General features: G+C 45.3%; 1 protein-coding gene across 3 annotated transcripts in view; it reads left to right on the top strand.

The window, feature by feature from the left end:
• LOC110524050 (uncharacterized) overlaps positions 1–18889 on the top strand; it is a 122085-nt gene that overhangs the window by 76134 nt on the left and 27062 nt on the right. For all 3 annotated transcript variants that reach the window (XM_021603349.3, XM_090235207.1, XM_021603348.3), the window contains exon 5: positions 15839–16000. In XM_021603349.3, the coding sequence (XP_021459024.2) occupies positions 15839–16000 (162 nt within the window). The remainder of the gene's footprint in view (positions 1–15838; positions 16001–18889) is intronic.

Genomic DNA, 18889 nt, shown 5'->3' with positions numbered 1-18889 from the left:
GCATGTGTCTGAGGCAATGAGTTTGTGTTTGCATAATGGTTGAGAGTGTGTGGTCATTCACGTGCAATACTATGGCGATAGATCCCTGCCATAATTTGTCACAAATGTGGGCTATGATTTGTAGTGGGTATGCATTTATACGCACAGCATGTGTGTGTATATGTTGTCGTATCTTATTTCGTATCCTTATTTAGTCCTCATGCGTCTGTGACCACTGCAGTCAGAAGCGTTTGACTGATGCCTGTTGTGTTTGCTGTACTCATGCAATAGACAAAGGCATTTAGGAATTCCAGCTATTTGCACAGAGGAAACAGATGAGACATTTTGATTCAGGACCAAATGCTCCAGAACCCCCCCCCCCCCCCCCCCCCCCCCAGCTAATTCCTTTATTATCTTTCCAGCGGCAGATTCCAGTGGGCGCTCATGAGTTGGAGCTGCGCTCACATCCAAGCATAACACTCCCCTCCCCTCCAGCCTCCTCCAGCTGCACAGCATTTGTTTCATGCGGTGTCTTGGCAGGAAAAAGTCATTATCACAACACAAAAGTCATTCTCCGACCTCTCGCTTGTCACTGTCCATACCTGGCTATGTTTAACGCGGACCTATGTTTAACGCGGTGCCACATAAAAATTGCAACTCCATCTGTAACCATTGAGTTCGGAGAACTTGTAAAGCCCCCCCCACTACTACAATTAATGCAGGCCCCAGGGCTGTTGTATAGTAGTCTGGCAGGCAGGGACACATGGGAGAAAAGGAAATGGCATAATCTCTCTGCAATATCCTGTTATGTTTCATGCCTAATTCGGAGTGTTGTTTTGGTTTATTAAATTTTTTTTTAAATCTTGTCTGCATAAATATTAAAAATATATCCAGCAACCGAAGACCTGACATAGTCACAGGCTTTGATAACTTAGTGGGTTATATCGAGACGGTCCTGCGGGCTTAATGTCTCTGAGTCAAATAGCTCCACTCTGCACCCTGAAGTTCAGATAAATATTCATCTAAACCCTATATAATGTAGAACTTGATGAGACATGTCATGCTGGACCATATCTTGCGTTTGGTTCTTTACTTGGTTCTCTCCGAGTCTCCACAGATTAACTGAATGGCAAAATTGTAAGAAATTGTTTTGAAATCCTGTCCATTGAAAGTATTGCACAATGTTGGACTATGTGGATGTGGAGATGTGGCCTGTTGAAGGATTCGCTTGTGCTTCCCTCAATTTTTTGTCAGTGACTTACCTGAGAAGTTGACTGGGTCAAGCTGCCTTTTTAGATACATACTCATTGTGGTTCAGTTGACTCTTTAACCTACAAGTGCCTTCAGAAAGTATTCATACCCATTGCCTTTTTCCACATGTTGTTGTGTCACAGCCTGAATTTAAAATTGGATTCAATTGAGATTTTTTTGCTCACTGGCCTTCACACAATACCCCATAATGTCCAAGTGCAATTATGTTTTTAAAATGTTTTTACAAATTAATTAAAAATGAAAAGCTGATTTGTCCGGAGTCAATAAGTATTCAAACCCTTTGTTATGGCAAGCCTAAATAAATGAATGAGTAAAACTTTGCTTAACAAGTCAAATAATATATTTCATGGACTCATTCTGTGTGCATTAATAGTGTTTAACATGATTTTTTGAAGGACTACATCATCTCTGTACCCCACACATACAATTATCTGTAAGGTCCCTTGTTTGAGCAGTGAATTTCAAACACAGATTCAACCACAAAGACCAGGGAGGTTTTCCAATGCCTCGCAAAGAAGGGCACCTATTGGTTTCTGGAGCATTTGGTCCTGAATCAAAATGTCTCATCTGTTTCCTCTGTGCAAATAGCTGGAATACCTAATGGTTAAAAATATAAAAAAGAAGACATTAAATATCCCTTTGAGCATGTTGAAGTTATTAATTACACTTTGGATGGTGTATCAATACATCCAGAAACAACAAAAATACAGTCATCCTTCCTAACTCAGTTGCCGGAGAGAAAGAAAACTTTTCAGGGATTTCAATGGTGACGTTTAAACAGTTACAGAGTTGAATTGCTGTGATAGGAGAAAACTGAGGATGGATCAACAACATTGTAGATACTCAGCAATACTTACCTAATTGACAGAGTGAAAAGAAGGTAGCCTGTATAGAATAAAAATATTCCAAAACTGTTTGCAATAAGGCACTAAAGTAATACTGCAAAAAAAATGGCAAGGAAATACACTTTTTGTCCTAAATAGAAAGTGTTATGTTTGGGGCAAATCCAATACAACACATTATTTAGTACCACTCTCCATATTTTCAAGCATAGTGTTGGCTACATCATGTTATGAGTATGCTTGTAATCGTTAAGAACGGTTGAGTTTTTCAGGAGAAAAAATAAACGGAATGGCGCTAAGCACAGGCAAAGTCTACACTGAAGTTGTTTACCAAGAAGACAGTGAATGTTCCTGAGTGGTCGAGTTACAGTTTTGACTTAAATCTGCTTGAAAATCTATGGCAAGACATGAACATTTTTGTCTAGCAATGATCAACAACCAATGTGACAGAGCTTGAATAATTTTGAAAAAATAATAGGCAAATCCATGTGCGGAAAGCTCTTAGAGACTTACCCAGAAAGACTCAACTGTAATCGGTGCCAAAGGGGATTCTGACATGTATTGACTCAGGAGGTTGAATACTTATCTACTTATCTTGTTTTTTCCAAAATTATTTCTACAAATGTTAGAATTTTTTCTTCCACTTTGACATTACAGACTGTTTTGTGTAGATCGTTGACAAAAAAAAAAAAGACAATCAAATAAATGTTTATTGCACTTTGTAATACAACAAAATGTGGAAAAGGTCAAGGGGTGTGAATACTTTCTGAAGTCACATATTTTTCAGGTGTGTGGAGACTTTTTAGGGCCAGAGGCATAATGCCCACTGAAACTGAGGGGACGTGTGCCCCCCTCAATTATCAATTAGTACAATAAAATAGAAGATATGGTTTGTTTTTATATAATAATTCATTCAAAGATATTAGATATAGCCATCAACAGAATTAGGACAGATGTAATTACCGTTTTACCATGTACTTTCCATGTATATACCTGGTAATCTCTGTCAACAATAAAATAGTGTAACCCATTTTACTTGAAGAACACATTTGGTATTTTACCCCTCCAAATTGAATAAAGTTTAGTTTTGAGAACGATTGAGAACTCAGAGTTGCACCGATGCCACCCACGTCATAATGATAAAACACACCCCAGCCACCAACTCACCTGCCTAATGAAACCACTCTCTCGACACACACACCACCATATGCTGAAGGAAAATTGACTGCAGTCAGCCAGGGACCTGCTGGAAAAAAAGCATAGATCATGGAATTTCCTTTTTTTTTTCACAGGTGTGAAACCAGCAAACATATATATTTAGATTTATTAGACTGATTTTTGGAAGAGAGTGGCCCAAATCCCCCACAAGCAGACGTTGAGACATACAGCGGCGTCCGTTGCCAAGATGGCGTGGTGTTTTCTCCGGGTAAATGGAGTCTTTTGTGAGCAATCAGCTCCGACACAGGAGATGAAACGGCGAGTGCCATTAGCTAATTAAAACTGAGGTTCTACACATGACCCGGCTTTTCCCCTGAACGCTGTCCTGAAACCGGAGCCGTCTGTGCGTAGGGCGCAGGCGGCGACTGACGTTGATATTAATGTGTTTGTACCAGTACGAGCCGCTGACACTCCGGCCTGTCTGGACTGCTTAGCCAGCGCAATCTTTCAGAGGCTGGGACTCTGGCCCGGTAGCAGCTACCTGCAATGAAGACATATGATTCAGAATTTTAACCTAGACGGCCAGGTCTGTAGGCATGAGCCAGCTCAGCGCTCACCCACACACCTCTGTACTGGAGTAGAAGGGGAGGGAGAACTCTGTACGATGCAGTTAAACATGAATACTCAGAAGCAATAGGGGAGAAAGGGAGAGAGGAGGCTTATTTTTTTACATGTCAGGACTAAATGGATAATTGTATGGGGAACTTGAGTTCTGATAGCTTGCCTAGAATTTGAAAGCGCAGAGTAATTGAATTCGGAGCACAAAAGCAATGGGAGCCCACAGTAACCGTCTGTGGTGTATCTGGGAAGTACAGTGTCAACCCATGGTTACTGCCGCTGTATGACTGTGGGTCCAGAGCGTCCCCGCCTGCTGTCAATCATTTGTGTACCCACCCTCCCGGTCTCTTATCAATCAAGCCTGTGGGCAACCATGTCCAATTGTTATTTCATGTATTCTATTGGTGCAATGAAGCCATATTGTCATGCCATCGTTATCTTCTGCCGTCTGTCAGATCCTGTGTGCCACTTGGCTGTCTCGAGCGTCATGCTAATAGTGGAGAAGCACTGACCATATGCGATACATATATTAGTATGATGAAACTGCTGGCAGAAATGGTCTGAGACTGATGTTTTGGCATGATAATGAAAGGCCTGGATATAGATGGATCTTGCTTGTTTTCCTTGTCGAATAGGCCAGGCCAAGTTCTTGTCAAGCCATAAAAGTTTTCCAGTCAATCGCTTTACAGTAATGCAATCCAGTCTTTTGTGTCTCTCTCTCTCTCTCTCTCTCTCTCTCTCTCTCTCTCTCTCTCTCTCTCTCTCTCTCTCTCTCTCTCTCTCTCTCTCTCTCTCTCTCTCTCTCTCTCTCTCTCTCTCTCTCTCTCTCTCTCTCTCTCTCTCTCTCTCTCTCTCTCTCTCTCTCTCTCTCTCTCTCTCTCTCTCTCTCGTCATTTGGGTCTGGATCTAAATACTTATAGTTATATATATATATATATATATATATATATATATATATATATATATATATATATATAAAGAGCCTCAATAGTCATTTTTATATTTCATTTCGCTACAGCTGACACAGATAAAAGTATTATGAAGCCAAAGTGAAACAAAGTTAGAGATGCAGTGAACCAGCTCCCCTGTCTCAGACTGCGTAACCAGGTATGAAAGCAGGGACAATCCACTATATGCGATACCCTAATTACATTTGTCTGGAATGCAATGTTTTGAGTTTGTAATTTCCTTAACATTTAATCACGGTTTTGTATCAGAAACCTGATCGACCGGGCTGAAGTTGACAGGCTTGACTCTAACATAGCGCAGTGGTTGTGTCATAATTGTTTCCCATCCAAGTCCTTAATCAGTTTAACCTCACCAGTGGGCCAGATCAGTTTACTAATATGTGGGAGAGACGAACAGAGCCGTGTTCAGGGTCTATTGTCCAGGCACGTTCCTGGGATGTCTGAAGGGATGGATAGGGACCTGAACAGGTCTGTTGTAGAACACTGGTCTAACATGTGTTCTGGGATCTCCTTCTAAGGTAATAGGGCTCATTAGACCAGATCCACCAAATGACACCCTAGTTCCAAATGGCAGCCTACTTTTGACTAGGTCCCATAGGGTTCCCATAGGACTCTCGTCAAAAGTAGTGCAATATATAGGGAATGGGTTGCCGTTTGGGATGCTGCCACAGTTCCTAAACGATTCCAAACAAAGCACTTTGGGTTCTCTAATGCTGCAGTGTCAAGGGTCATATAAAACATGGGGTCTTGCTTGTAAACCATTTAAATCCTCAGGACAGACAAGCTTCTTATGGAAACATTTGGAGGCAGTTTACCAGGAATAAAGAAAAATATACTTTCTCGAGCGTCGTACTCCCTACGTAACACTAGCCTTGTTTTGTACTGACCGACGAGACACCATTTGTGACCGAGCAGCAGCCATTCCGCAAACCTTCTCTGTGAGCCGCAGTGTGTGAGCCGGGCCTGTTGGGAGTGTGTGGGACAGTGTGTGAACAGTATGTGGACAGAGGTAAATCTCTCAGTACCCAGAGGTGGAGTGGGTGTTGTTGAGGTATTGATGTAGCAGGGGGGGGGGGGCTGGGTGTCAGTGGGACACGCATCACACAAACCACTGAGCCCAGAGAAACATCATCTACCTCGCCTAGCCTGACCGCCGTCACATCTCCCAATAAACAGAGCAACAAGAGACACCTTTATATTCCCTTCTCCAGACCCAGACCATGTCTGCCTCAGAGCCAGGGGCCGCCAGACCACAGCCCCTGGACTACGCCTCCACTCAGACCAGTCCAGACTCCAGAGTCAGACCAGGATCCAGTGTCACTCTGGGCCAGCAACTAATATAAAGTAGCTACAGTACAGACACTGGTACTGTCGAGAGAAGGATGGATGTTAGCATTTTTTTTTATGGATTGAAATAAAATGTGTTATGTGGTAGGGTTATGTTGACATACGCACTGTAGTGTTCAGTGGCTAGGTTGGCTAGCTAGCAGGTGACATTTGAAGGTTTTGAAAGGAGGAGGAGGCCCGGAGGAAAGTAGAAGAGAGATTAGTTGAATCATTGTATAAAAATAATGTCATCCCCAAAGTATTCAGCCCAGAATCAACTCAACACGCTGTATGATATACCTGAAAATGATGTGAATGTGATCCATATTGGGAGCTTTTTCATAGCATTCATAGCATTGGCAGAACATTGCGCTCTGTAACGCTGACTCACAGCTGGAATCCAGCAGGGCAATTAGAGCTGGGAGCGTTCCCCAGCAAAGTGTTCAGTCCTCCAGGCCAATGAGGCTGTCCACACTCCCTACAGGCTCTGTCTGTTTACACTGTCAAGCCTTCACTCTGCCTGTTATAATGGAGATGCACCACAGAGCTGTATCAGAGCTCTCTCCAGAAAGAGAGAGAGAGGGAGAGAGACCAGAGAGAGTGAGAGACCAGAGAGAGAGAGCTCTCTCCAGAAAGAGAGAGGGAGAGAGACCAGAGAGAGTGAGAGACCAGAGAGAGAGAGAGAGAGAGAGCGAGAGAGAGAGAGAGAGAGAGAGAGACCAAAGTAGGGTTGCAAAATTCCAGGAACTGGTTTTCCCAAAATCCCGGTTGGAGGGTTCCCAGAATCAGGAGGGAATAAACAGGAAATCCCGAACCTCCAACCAGGATTTCTGGAAACCCAGAGAATTTATTGAACGTTCTCTGAATTTTGCAACCCTAGACCAGAGCGAGAAAGAGAGAGCGGGAGAGGGGGGGGGGGGGAGCAACGACATCACAGTAACTTCCCCATCTGAAGATGGGGTACGCTTCGTCACAGTGGAGAATTCTGTCATGACACCGGCGCCTAGAATGTTTAACCTGCTGTGTTGTGGCGTTGTACAGACCCCATTGTTTGGTGCTACTGGCTTGGTTTATTCCGAACCAGAGAGTTCGATTGGTAGACATCTGATTTACATTCCTCCCGTAGAGTTTTACACCCCTCCAGTGACGCTGAAGAGTCTCCAGAAAAGGATCCAGTACAACTTCAAACATGTGTTTCATATTTGATCAGTTCAGCCTCTGAATTAGTTTAACATAGACGTAAAAGGGTTTATGCTGGATTTATAACCGTTGGTTTTGTTTCCTAACAGAATGAAAGATAAGTCTGGGAACTTTTTTTATTGTTTCCCGTCTTACGCTAGCTTTGGTTTCTGTAATAACAGCGATTACGTTTGTGGCACGTAGGACCGATCCTTTCAGGTTGTCCGTTTCACCGAGCAAAATGAAACCAAAATCAGTGTTACCGATGTGCCAAGTTTCACATTTTAAAGGGACAAAGCCACGCTTTACATTAGGTCGTGCACAATTTGGTCAACCCGGACGGTACTGCGAATGGAAATTGCACGTGAGAAGAAAAAAAAACATTGTGCGGCCACGGCAAGTGCCAGGCCCAGACTCATATTACCGGCTAACGTAAACACGTGTCGAATGAGAAATGTCATGGAAAATATTCCATAAATATAAAAACGTTTACTGTGGAATACCAATCGGAACGCTGGAACCTCACAACTCCTGCAGTTGGCAGGTTGCTTTTGTCCAAAGTAATTGCTCAGGAACAGAGACTGTTTTTGCACTTAAACGAATGTGTTTGCAGCCAGGCATTAGGAACATGGGCCAAAACAGTAATGCAGATTGGTGGTGAATGGGGATTGACTTAATTACACGTGAACATGGAACCACTTACTGAAACGTTGATATGAATTGATTTATTATTCAGAAGTGAATACTTGGACGTCTACAGTGAGAGGTGATATACTTGAGCCTTGGTAAGGACTGACACATTGAAGCCCCGGTTGCAGGCTGATATATCACAGCCAGCCGTATTCCCCCCGCGTTGGCGTGAAACTGGACTCCCCGACGCCCAGAGAGAGAAGACAAGAGAGCACGACTTTGGCACACTAAGAACTGAACAAACCGAGAGGGCACCGTTAGCAGTTCAGTTTCACCACGTCTTGGGCTGCCGCCGCTCCATTCTCCATTACCCAGAAGGCTCTAGTGGTCTGGACATTCTCCAGCAGAGTGAATGATGCCCGCCCGCTGTTCGCTGTTCGATCTCTTTTCCGAGGGACTGTTAGTTGCGCAAAATGCCCTTTCTCTCTCTTCGTCTCTTCGCCTTGCTGGGCCAGTGCAGGGTGGTGATCACAATGCCATCTTGACCTATTGTTTAATTTCGCAGCGACTGTTTTCTCTCTGAATATTATGGGGCCTGTGGCGTCAAAGCGTTTAGCTTGGCAGCACGCGGCGCCTCTGAAATGTTTATTTTGTTGCGTGGACAAGGAGCAGTTTGCCAAAAGGGAGAAGGGTACAGAGAGGGAGAGAGGGCTACTTTGTACATTTACGTTTGAGTCATTTAGCGGACGCTCTTATTCAGAGCAACTTACAGTAGTGAGCGCATACATTTTCCTACTTTTTCAGAGTTAGGGAGAGCCGGGTGACACAGGAGAGACTGATGTCAGAGGTACACGGGAGGAGGGAGAGAGGGACAGTGGTGGACAGAGAGAGGGATTCGAGAGATGAAGAAATGGTTGATTGAGTTAAGAGAGAGAGAGAGCCGGTATGAGTCAAGTTGCTTTGACATAGAACAACCTGGAAGAGAAAAGTAGCAAAGCGATCAACTAATAAATGCCATCTAGTAGGCGTCTGAATCCATCCACATGTAGAACAGTCCCCACTGAAGCCTCGGAGGAAGAGGAGCTTTGCCCGGAAAGGGGTGTGGAGAGGAGAGAAGAGGTGCAGGGGGGAATGGAAGCAGGTGTGAGGGAGAGGTCCTGGACAGATTGAGCCCGAGTTGGCAGAGAGAGGAGAGAGGATGCTGCTCTCAGACCCGTCACAGATGATACGGTATTGACTGGGAGTAACATCAGTCCAGCAGCCGGCTCAAAGCACATATCGTGTTAAGGATTTTCACTAACGTTCCCCTCACTCTGGGGGTTCGAGTTACGGTGAAAAGGTTTATAATTAATGCCTTGATGGTCTACTAATGGTCATGGCACCAGGGTGTGTAATACACTCTAATTAGCTATTAGAAATGGTTAGGGCAGCTAGGGTAAACACAGGGCCAGCAATCAGAGAGAGAGAGATTCAGCGCCATAAAACACAGTCATGACGTACCAACTCTGAGTAATGAGTTTCAATCACCTCTCAATGAATGGTTATTCACAAGAGTAAAGATCCTGAATGATTTTCATCCACCAAAAACCAACGTCTTTCTTTTGCCTTCCTTCATTGCTGTAACCAGAGCCTTACATTGAGAAAAAAATATAAGGGCTCCTAAATATAAGACTCTGGCTGTAACCAATACACAAGCCCTCCAACTGAACTTCCCTCAATCTCAAATGGACTGACGTTTCAGAAACCCCTTCAGAAATATTTTTTGTTTGTTGGCGCAACCATGATTTAAAAGTCAACTTCTGCCCTGTAACATCTAAAGTCCGCCAAAAAAAAAAACCCGACTACTGTTAAGGCTTTAGTACTGGTGCAGTCTAAACATTGTCCGCTCTCATTTGAACGCATTGATATGGATGCGGTTGGTCACTTGGCTGAAACGTGACCCCCATTTGTGTTGGAAGTTGAGTGCATTTCAATGGGAACTCCTGCACAGTTTGTCTGTTTTCATACAGGGGGGTACGAATGAACACGGGCCAGTTTCGAGATAACACACAGACAAGGTGTGCCACTGAACCAATGGCACATTGAGGGCATTTTCGCTTTTATGTGGAAAACAGGGAGTTTGGCTTGGGAATGAACAGTTGCTGTTGAACGCTAACAGTGAAGGTCATCAGATCAGCAAATAAGATATATCCTTTTTACTTTTATCAAAGAGAGAAGGGCTGTACTATGGTACGCGTGTGTGACCCCACTTCCCTCTCCCTCTCAAACTGGGCCATAAACCCAGCGATGCCCCAATCACGAGGAAATGACATCTTAGCTCTCTAATGTAATACAGGGCCTGGAAGCTGGCACATATGTGAAAGCAGGCCCCTGAGTCTCAACAGGTTAAGTGCTTCCATGACGACTCGACTCACCATGTATTCTGGAGCCAGACGTACCCAAAGTAGTTCTATAAGTCGTCCTATACCAGTCCCCCATAGCAACAAGGGTTCAAATCCATCATATAGTTCCCCCTCAATCTCCATCAAAAGTGCTAGGATTAATTCCAAATGGTACCCTATTCCCTTTATAGTGCACTACTTTTGCCCAAGGCCCATAGGGCTCTGGTCAAAAGTAGTGCTCTATATCGGGAATAGGGTGCCATTTGGGACGCAGGCCTTGTTGTGGCAGAGAGCAGCTGGTGGGCCATTATGCTGGATGCCTCATTTAGTCATCATAGGAATGCTTCCTGTTGTAGACGATGCCATTCACAAACTTTTTCATCTGCCCCAAACTATGCGGGACCGTGTTAGTGCAAAATGGCTGCTCGGAACAATTTCTTTAGTCATTTACATGACTACTTCCTTCCACCAATTTATCGGCTGAGCGAGCTATCGCACTCGGCAGCGCTCGCTCACTCTGTTCCATCTGGACAACAGTCCTGCCTTAGTCACTGCTGTGTATGTGTGTACTCATATCTCACCATTCATAAATCAAGTGCTGTGAGAGTTTGGGCTGAGGATAAGGGGGAATGACGCAAAAGAAAAACAAAGTAAAGTGTGTGTGAATTCATCTCAATCCAGCATTGAGAAATGGAAAGGAGAAGAAAAAAAAGTCACCCCCCCCCCCATCTTTGATTCAAATTAGGGCCTCTATTCGCAACAGATGAGTCTGGCTGCTAAAAGGGGTCCTGCTTGGCTGTGGAAATGATATGTGTAAACTATGTAATGCAAATGTTTTAGCGAAGCTGGCTTTAATTTGGTACCCTGACGAAGCACATGAGAAACCTGCCTCTCCTTAGCTGTCTCGTTGAATCATATGGATATAATTTCATCCATTTACGTTTTTCTGCTCTTTGCTGTGGTTGCCACGGGGCATTTGGAAGCAGGCAGATTAAACACACATGTTTCCCCGAGCCGCAGCCTGAACACTCCGCTCCAGCATTTTTCAGCTGAACAGATCCTGAAGTGTTGGTGGTTTTCCTTGTGGGTCAGCGTATAAAAAGGCACCTTGTGATAAATGAACACACTTCCAGTACCTATTTTTATTTTTTTTCAGATTAGAATAATACTGAAAAGCAACCAGTATAACTTTTAATCTAAGGTTATATTCTGTGGCGGGTGTGTTGGATTCCCAGATTAGGCTTTAAGAGAACACCTCACCCCGTTAGAAGTTTAGGCAATTACAGAGCCTCGATGCGTTAGCTGAAATTAATCAAAGCGGATAACCGGTGGGCCTCGTTAAGCCCCGGAGTACCTTATTGCGTGGACTGAAGGTCCTCTCAAAATGAGTAATAGGGATTTCATGCTAGTTAGCAGCCAAACATTTGAATCCCATTTCTCTCATCATTAGTCAGAAGCCGCCGGTCAAACGGATGGTGGTGAGAGCAGGCCAGAAACATGACAGGGCCAGGGGGTTTCACTGATATCAAAGGATTCCCTCCTGTCAGCAGCAACACCGGAGACTGTAGCTGTCGAGAGAAAGAACTTTCGAAAGTCATTCCTCACAACAACAAAAAAAAGCACATCGAGGAGGTGAGGCTTTCTCTTACATGACCTCGATACAGTCGAATAGAGTGCATTTCTAAAGAAATGAACCTCTTGAGAAAACTCTTGTCTCGTTTCGTCTCTCTCTCTCTCTCGCTCTATATTTACCTCTCTTTCTTTCTCAAGGCTTTCTATCAAAATTATGTCTGAGATGTCAGCGGCAGCTTTTCCCCCCCCAACACCATGCAATAAACAGGCGGTTTGTTTCGATCTTCTCTGGCATCTCAGTCAGGCTCTTTCTAATGAGCTCTTTTTAGTAGGTTAGCGGTACACTGCGGCCATTTAGGCGGCCAACTGTTTGGGCTTCTCTTTGCCAGTCAGCATTCATTTCCCATGAAGGCCTCAAGCTCGCTGTACCTTCACAGCCCAGCTCTCTGGGCCCATAAGCTGTCTGTTGTGATCGGCTGCCGGCCCCTCGGCCATGTCAGAACCCACCGTCACCCCAATGTTTACCGAGCTGCCCGAGCCGCCCTCTCAGAGTGAGACGGTGTCAAACGTGGCTCAGGCCCTGCTCGCCTTGCTCCCTTCGTGTGGTTATGGAGCCCGTTTACCTTAGAACCAATCATTCAGAGGGGAAAGCCAAACATGTTTAAAGCAATTCATGTGATTAGCGTCTAAACTGCTTTCACAAATCATATCAAAGACGTGTTTAGAAGAAGCTGAAGTTGTCCTGTGTGGTTTCGACACCTCGGCTGGCTCCACAGGCCTTCCCACCCATACCTTCTTCCTTGTCATCCTGTTTTACTTCTTTGCTCATCCATATTACGGAAAAATAAACAACCAAATTCTTTGTGACATCCCCCCCCCCCCCCCGTACAAAATAGCTTCAATAGCTCTCACACAGCAGCAAAGTTGTACGCACGCTGTAGAATTTCAACCTGTGCCCCAGTCCTGCTTTCGACTTTGCCGACACCTTCCCAGTAACCCACTACACTAACAGATGCCATTTTGACTGGCAGGTTAGCAACACTTGACCATGCACAGTAAATGCTCTATGAGCCGGTCAGTAAACCAATGTCCTGTGAATCATGTGCCCTTGCCCAGCGGTGGGAGTAGGCTCTCAACAGGCGGGGAAACTTCACCCTCCCTGCCTGCATCCCAAATGGCTCCCTATTCTAGGGCTCTGTGTGGGCTAAAGGGTGCCATTTGGGACACAGGGCACCGTCTCACTGCCAGCCGACCTCGGGCACTTTAATATCCAGAGCAACACGATTAGCACGCTTTTCTCCACGGACCTATAACTCTCATTTAGCTTCAAATTTGTATTGCGTCAAAGAAAGAATGAAAGACTGATTATTTCCCTTCTACATAAATACACACATTTGGCCCGTCAATAAGGTTTATATTTATTTTCCAAACTCAAATGTTCGGCCCTGTATTTCAAGAGTCGGCACGGTATGTGTCTGTCAGGCCTGGCATGCTAGTATAGAGGGCTTCTTCTCTGAGATTTTATTGAAATCCCCCCCCTCAGTCCTATACAGTTGATGACCCTGCCTCTAGAATAATACGACTCCAGTGTGTATTGTGTGGTCTGACACTTTTAGATGTTTCCCAAGCCCTCCGGTCGAGGAGGCCTGAGTAGACCCATTTCTCTGCCCTGTGTTGATGCAGCATGGTCGGTTTGATCTCATGACATTAGTGGGCTGTAATCTACTGTACATTACATGCCGTATCATGTCTTCTGTTGTGATATTTATCCTTGCCCTTTCTACAATCCAAACGACTGCCACTACGTGTGTGTGTGTGTGTGTGTTAACAGCTTTAAGGTGTCCATTTATCACAACAAAAACATGAGTCTCATGTGGGGTTGCTAAGTACAGAGCTGATGAGGAAGCTATGTGAGTGTGATGAGACAAAGGAATCTTCTGGTCTCTGTTTTTATTGTTTGAATAGCACATTTAGACAGGCACGGACACACACACACACACACACACACACACACACACATACAAAACCTTGGTCACCTGACACCGCTCTCCCATGACAGGGTTAGGTTTCGTCCATATTAAATGGCGGGGGCTGTGAATAGAGGGCGCTTCCTGCCTGTGCTGTGAGTGAATGAAGGAGGCCATGTATGAGCATTGAGCTCAGATCAGGACTGAAGGGCCATTAGAAGAATGGTGTGTCTCTCTCCTTGGGCGTAACCCGACACTCCCCAGCCCAGTGCGCACACACACACACACACACACACACAACACACACGCAGAGGCTTCACTAAAGGTCAGGGGACAATAGAGAGCAGTTCCCCCCATGTCAGGTACCACTGCTGCCCAGACCACAGAGTGAGACGACCCTACTAATCCCGTCCCTACGTGTGTGTATTTGCGTGTGTGCATTTGCTCACACGCATGTGTGTGTGTCCACGCCCCTGATCGAGGCATAATGGCCAGGGAGGTGGAGCCGGCAGAGCCCTCAGATAGGGTAACAGGAAGTAATTGTAACGGAAAGGGCCTTGATGCGATGCTCCTCAGTGGCCCCAAAGGCTCCCATTGTTGTGGACCATGATAGCAACCATGACTGGTATTGATGTCAGGCTGACCGTAGCCACTGCCGCGAGTCCCCGTGAATAGTTAAGGCAGATTAATGAAGCGGGATATAAGTTACATTGAGGTGTACTGTACATGTACAGTGGTGCTCCATACCCTTAATGGCTGTATGCATAGGAGGAGGAGGAGGATGGCCACTGTCTCAGCCAATCAGCCGTGTTTGTGTTGATGAGCGGGGGAGGATATGCGAGCAGACTCATGAATAATGGGTGTGCTAGCAAATCTGTGGTGTCCATTGGCTGAGTGGATAGGATCAAATGGGCTGAGTGGCCAGTCAGGATCAGATGTAATGGGCTTGTTTACACTCACTGCCACTTATCTAGTTCATCTACCCTCATATACTATGCTCCGCATGTCACCCATTAACTGTCACTGTACAGTATAGGTTTACTGTCGTTTCTCCTGCAACCCCACTACCTGTCTCTTGGTAGTACGGGCTTACTATCGTCTCCCTGCACTGTAGCCTCACCGGTAGCTACATAGCAAGTTGTAGTAACACTAAAACTGAAGGCATGTATATACAGATGTGGGATCTACATTTGATCACCCTGTTGCAGAAGAACATTCCTGCGAGGCAGGAAATGTAAAAATGGTGGTGTATTTCAGGTTTGAAAAGGCTTCTGAAGTTTGTAATTTCAATTTTGAAATTTCAGGCCTGATTTTCCCATAATAAAATGTACCATCTACTAGAAAAATGTATATTAATTGTAATCCACATAATAATTCATATTTCCTCCTTCTGTAGAATTATTTTCCTGCTGTAGCAAACTGGCTCAAATTAAGATCCTACATCTGTAAAATACAGATGTGAGGTGTTCCTGGCTCATATGACAATGTCTGAGTAAAAAATGGCACCCTATTCCCTAAATAATGCACTCTTTTTGACCAGAACCCTATGGGCCCTGGTCAAAAGTTGTGTACTGAACAGGGGAAAAGGTGCCATTTGGGATTAAATCAATGTAATTTGGTTACTAATAGCTTTTTACAGTGGTCTGTGGAAACACAAGTGCCCAGACCAAGTGAAAATGGAAGATTTTGACCATGGCCGGTACAATATCTGTTAGTTTCCATGGCCTGGTGTCATTGTAAGGAAGGGACTCATCCAGCTGTGTGACTGATAGAAGGAGTGGGGAATGAGTGGGAGCATGCGCTGCTCTGAGTCACAGAGGTACATGGACACAGTGGCTTCATTGTACAGCCTTCCTCTCTTATTGATCTCTCTCTCTCTCTCTCGCTCTCTCTCTCTCTCTCTCCCCCTCTGTGTGTGTGTTTCTCTTGTCTATCCTCTCCTGCAGTTTGAGGGCTGCAGCAAGGCCTTTTCCCGCCTGGAGAACCTAAAGATCCACCTACGGAGCCACACAGGGGAGAAGCCCTACCTGTGCCAGCACCCCGGCTGCCAGAAAGCTTTCAGCAACTCCAGCGACCGGGCCAAGCACCAGCGCACTCACCTGGACACGGTCAGAACACATGGAGACAGCCTCCACTCTGGTTCTACTACCCACAATTCCTACCTCCTGGTTCCTTTCTGCTGTAGATCATGGATCAAGGCTGTTATAAGGGGTTTGAATCAGGGTTAATTTTAGACACTCGTTGTGGGTGTGGGTGCCCTAAAAGTAGTGGGAGGGGCCATTGTTAACATTTGAACTCTGATAGGGGTGACCTGATTACGGTGTATGTGTACGGGGGATTTTTATTTAACCAGTGTTTGTTTAGATTTCCCTTCTTTTTCCCTCCCTTTCCAAGGCTGCCATTCACTAAACCAAACCAAAAACCAAAATAAACCTAAAGGAAAATGGAATTGTACACATGAAAGAGTCCATGGCCATTTCCAAACCTCAATGCCCATTTCCATCCCTTGACAGTGTCACAGTTCAATAAGCGAACCATCAGTCAGGGAGTAACAGTCCGTTCTCACTCGCCCCACACTCCCTCCATCAGCCAGAGGCTGTGCCAGTGCCACGACATGCTACAGATCATTAAAATATCACTTCCATTAGTCCGTTTCGAGTCACAGTATGTGAAATAAGCAGCAGTTAGGTTAGCGCGGAGCGTTCGGCTCAGACAGGGCTTTGCCTTGTCTCTGTCTGCTACAGGGGGGAAACCAATGACTGTATATAGAGGAAAGGAAAGCCTGAGTCAGCCACGACTCATTCCTCCTGTCTCCGTTACTCCTCCAACGTCCTACTTTATCACAGTCCACAGGCCTCAACCAGCCTCAGCCCCCCCAGCCTCACTACCGTACTGACACAGCCAATTCCACCACCAGCCCAAGACGCTGATGGCCGCACATTAGCGCCCCGCCGAGAGCCTAATTCCGCCGCCCGCCACCCTGACAAACACACTTTGGGGGAAAAATAATTTTCAACTATGATATTTATACTAGAAAGAAGTTGTGTGTGTGTGTGTTTTTTTTCTCTTCTCCCTCGCTGGATATTTTCTCCACTCATCGGGTCTGTGTCGGATTGGCGTTGCGTAGGAATAACAAACAGGGCAGAGATGAGTGGTGTCGAGAGCGGCTTGGAATAACAATGTGTTATTTACAGAAATGAGCGAGGTACAAGCGGAGAACCAATAAAGAGGCGTATCACCTTTCACTTTAATGGCCACCTTATTTTCCACTGTGTGGAGAGAGAAAATACATACACCATACAAAAGTATGTGGACACCCTGTTTCAAATGAGTGGATTCGGCTATTTCAGCCACGCCCGTTGTTGACAGGTATCTCTCAAAATCGAGCACTCAGCCATGCAATCTCCATAAACAAACATTGGCAGTGGAATGGCCTGTACTGAAGAGCTCAGTGACTTTCGACGTGGCACCATCATAGGATGCCACCTTTCCAACAAGTCAGTTTGTCAAATTTCTGCTCTGCTAGAGCTGCCCCGGGTTTCATTGTAAGTGCTGTTATTGTGTAGTGGAAACATCTAGGAGCATCAACGGCTCAGCCGTGAAGTGGTAGGCCACGCAAGCTCACAGAACGGGGCCGCTGAGTGCTGAAGCGCAGAGCGAGTAAAAATCGTCTGTCCTCGGTTGCAACACTCACTACCGAGTTCCAAACTGCCTCTGGAAGCAATTTCAGCACAATAACTGTTAGTCAGGAGCTTCATGGAATGGGTTTCCATGTCCGAGTAGCCGCACACAAGCCTAAGATCACCATGCACAATGCCATGCGTTGGCTAGAGTGGTGTAAAGCTTGCCGCTATTGGACTCTGGAGCAGTGGAAACGCGTTCTCTGAAGTGATGAATCACGCTTCACCATCTGGCAGTCTGACGGATGAATCTCGGTTTGGCGTATGCCCGGAGAAAGCTACCTGCCCAAATGCATAGTGCCAACTGTAAAGTTTGGTGGATGAGGAATTGTCTGGGGCTGTTTATCATGGTTCGGGCTAGGCCCCTTAGTTCCAGTGGAGGGAAATCGTAACGCTACAGCATACAATGACATTCTAGACGATTCTGTGCATCCAACTTTGTGACAAGAGTTTGGGGAAGGCACTTTCCTGTTTCAGCATGACAATGCTCCCGTGCACAAAGCGAGGTCCATACAGAAATGGTTGGTTGAGATTGGTGTGGAAGAACTTGACTGGCTTGCACAGAGCCCTGACCTCAACCCCATTGAACACCTTTGTGATGAATTGGAACAATGACTGATAGCCAGGCCTAATCACCCAACATCAGTGCCCGAACTCACTAATGCTCTTGTGGCTGAATGGAATCAAGTCTCCGCAGCAATGTTCCAACATGTAGTGAAAAGCCTTCCCAGATGAGTGGAGGCTGTTATAGCAACAAAGGGGGGACCAACTCCGTATTAATGCCCATGATTTTGGTATGCGATGTTTGATGAGCACGTGTCCACATGCTTTTGGTCAGGTAAACACAAGGGGAAAATATCTCCATCACCAGGCTGCATGCTGTGTTTTATTCAGTAATATTGTGTGACGATGAGGAAAATTAATGACAGGGAGTGCAGTCGTTTTTACACCACTGGTGTAGTGATCCAATCAAATGTTATTGGTCGCATACACATATTTAGCAGATGTTATTGCAGGTGTAGCGAAGTGTTGAAGTGTTGCTTTTGGTGATCATATTTAGTGCCCCCCCTCACATCTTTTGGCGTAATTTGCACGATAACTTCACGAGACTATATCTTTATAAACCTTATAACAAATGTGATCTTTTTTACATTTATTTTACCTTTATTTAACTAGGCAAGTCAGTTAAGAAAAATTCTTATTTTCAATGACGGCCTAGGAACAGTGGGTTAACTGCCTGTTCAGGGGCAGAACGACAGATTTGTACCTTGTCAGCTCGGGGGTTCTAACCACGCTCTAACCACTAGGCTACCCTGC

This window comes from Oncorhynchus mykiss, chromosome 5 (assembly GCF_057628025.1).
Source record: "Oncorhynchus mykiss isolate SJ-2025 chromosome 5, ASM5762802v1, whole genome shotgun sequence".
In the NCBI taxonomy this organism is placed as follows: domain Eukaryota; kingdom Metazoa; phylum Chordata; class Actinopteri; order Salmoniformes; family Salmonidae; genus Oncorhynchus; species Oncorhynchus mykiss.
Note: the sequence above shows the minus strand (reverse complement) of the source record. Positions and strands in the feature narration are given on the sequence as shown.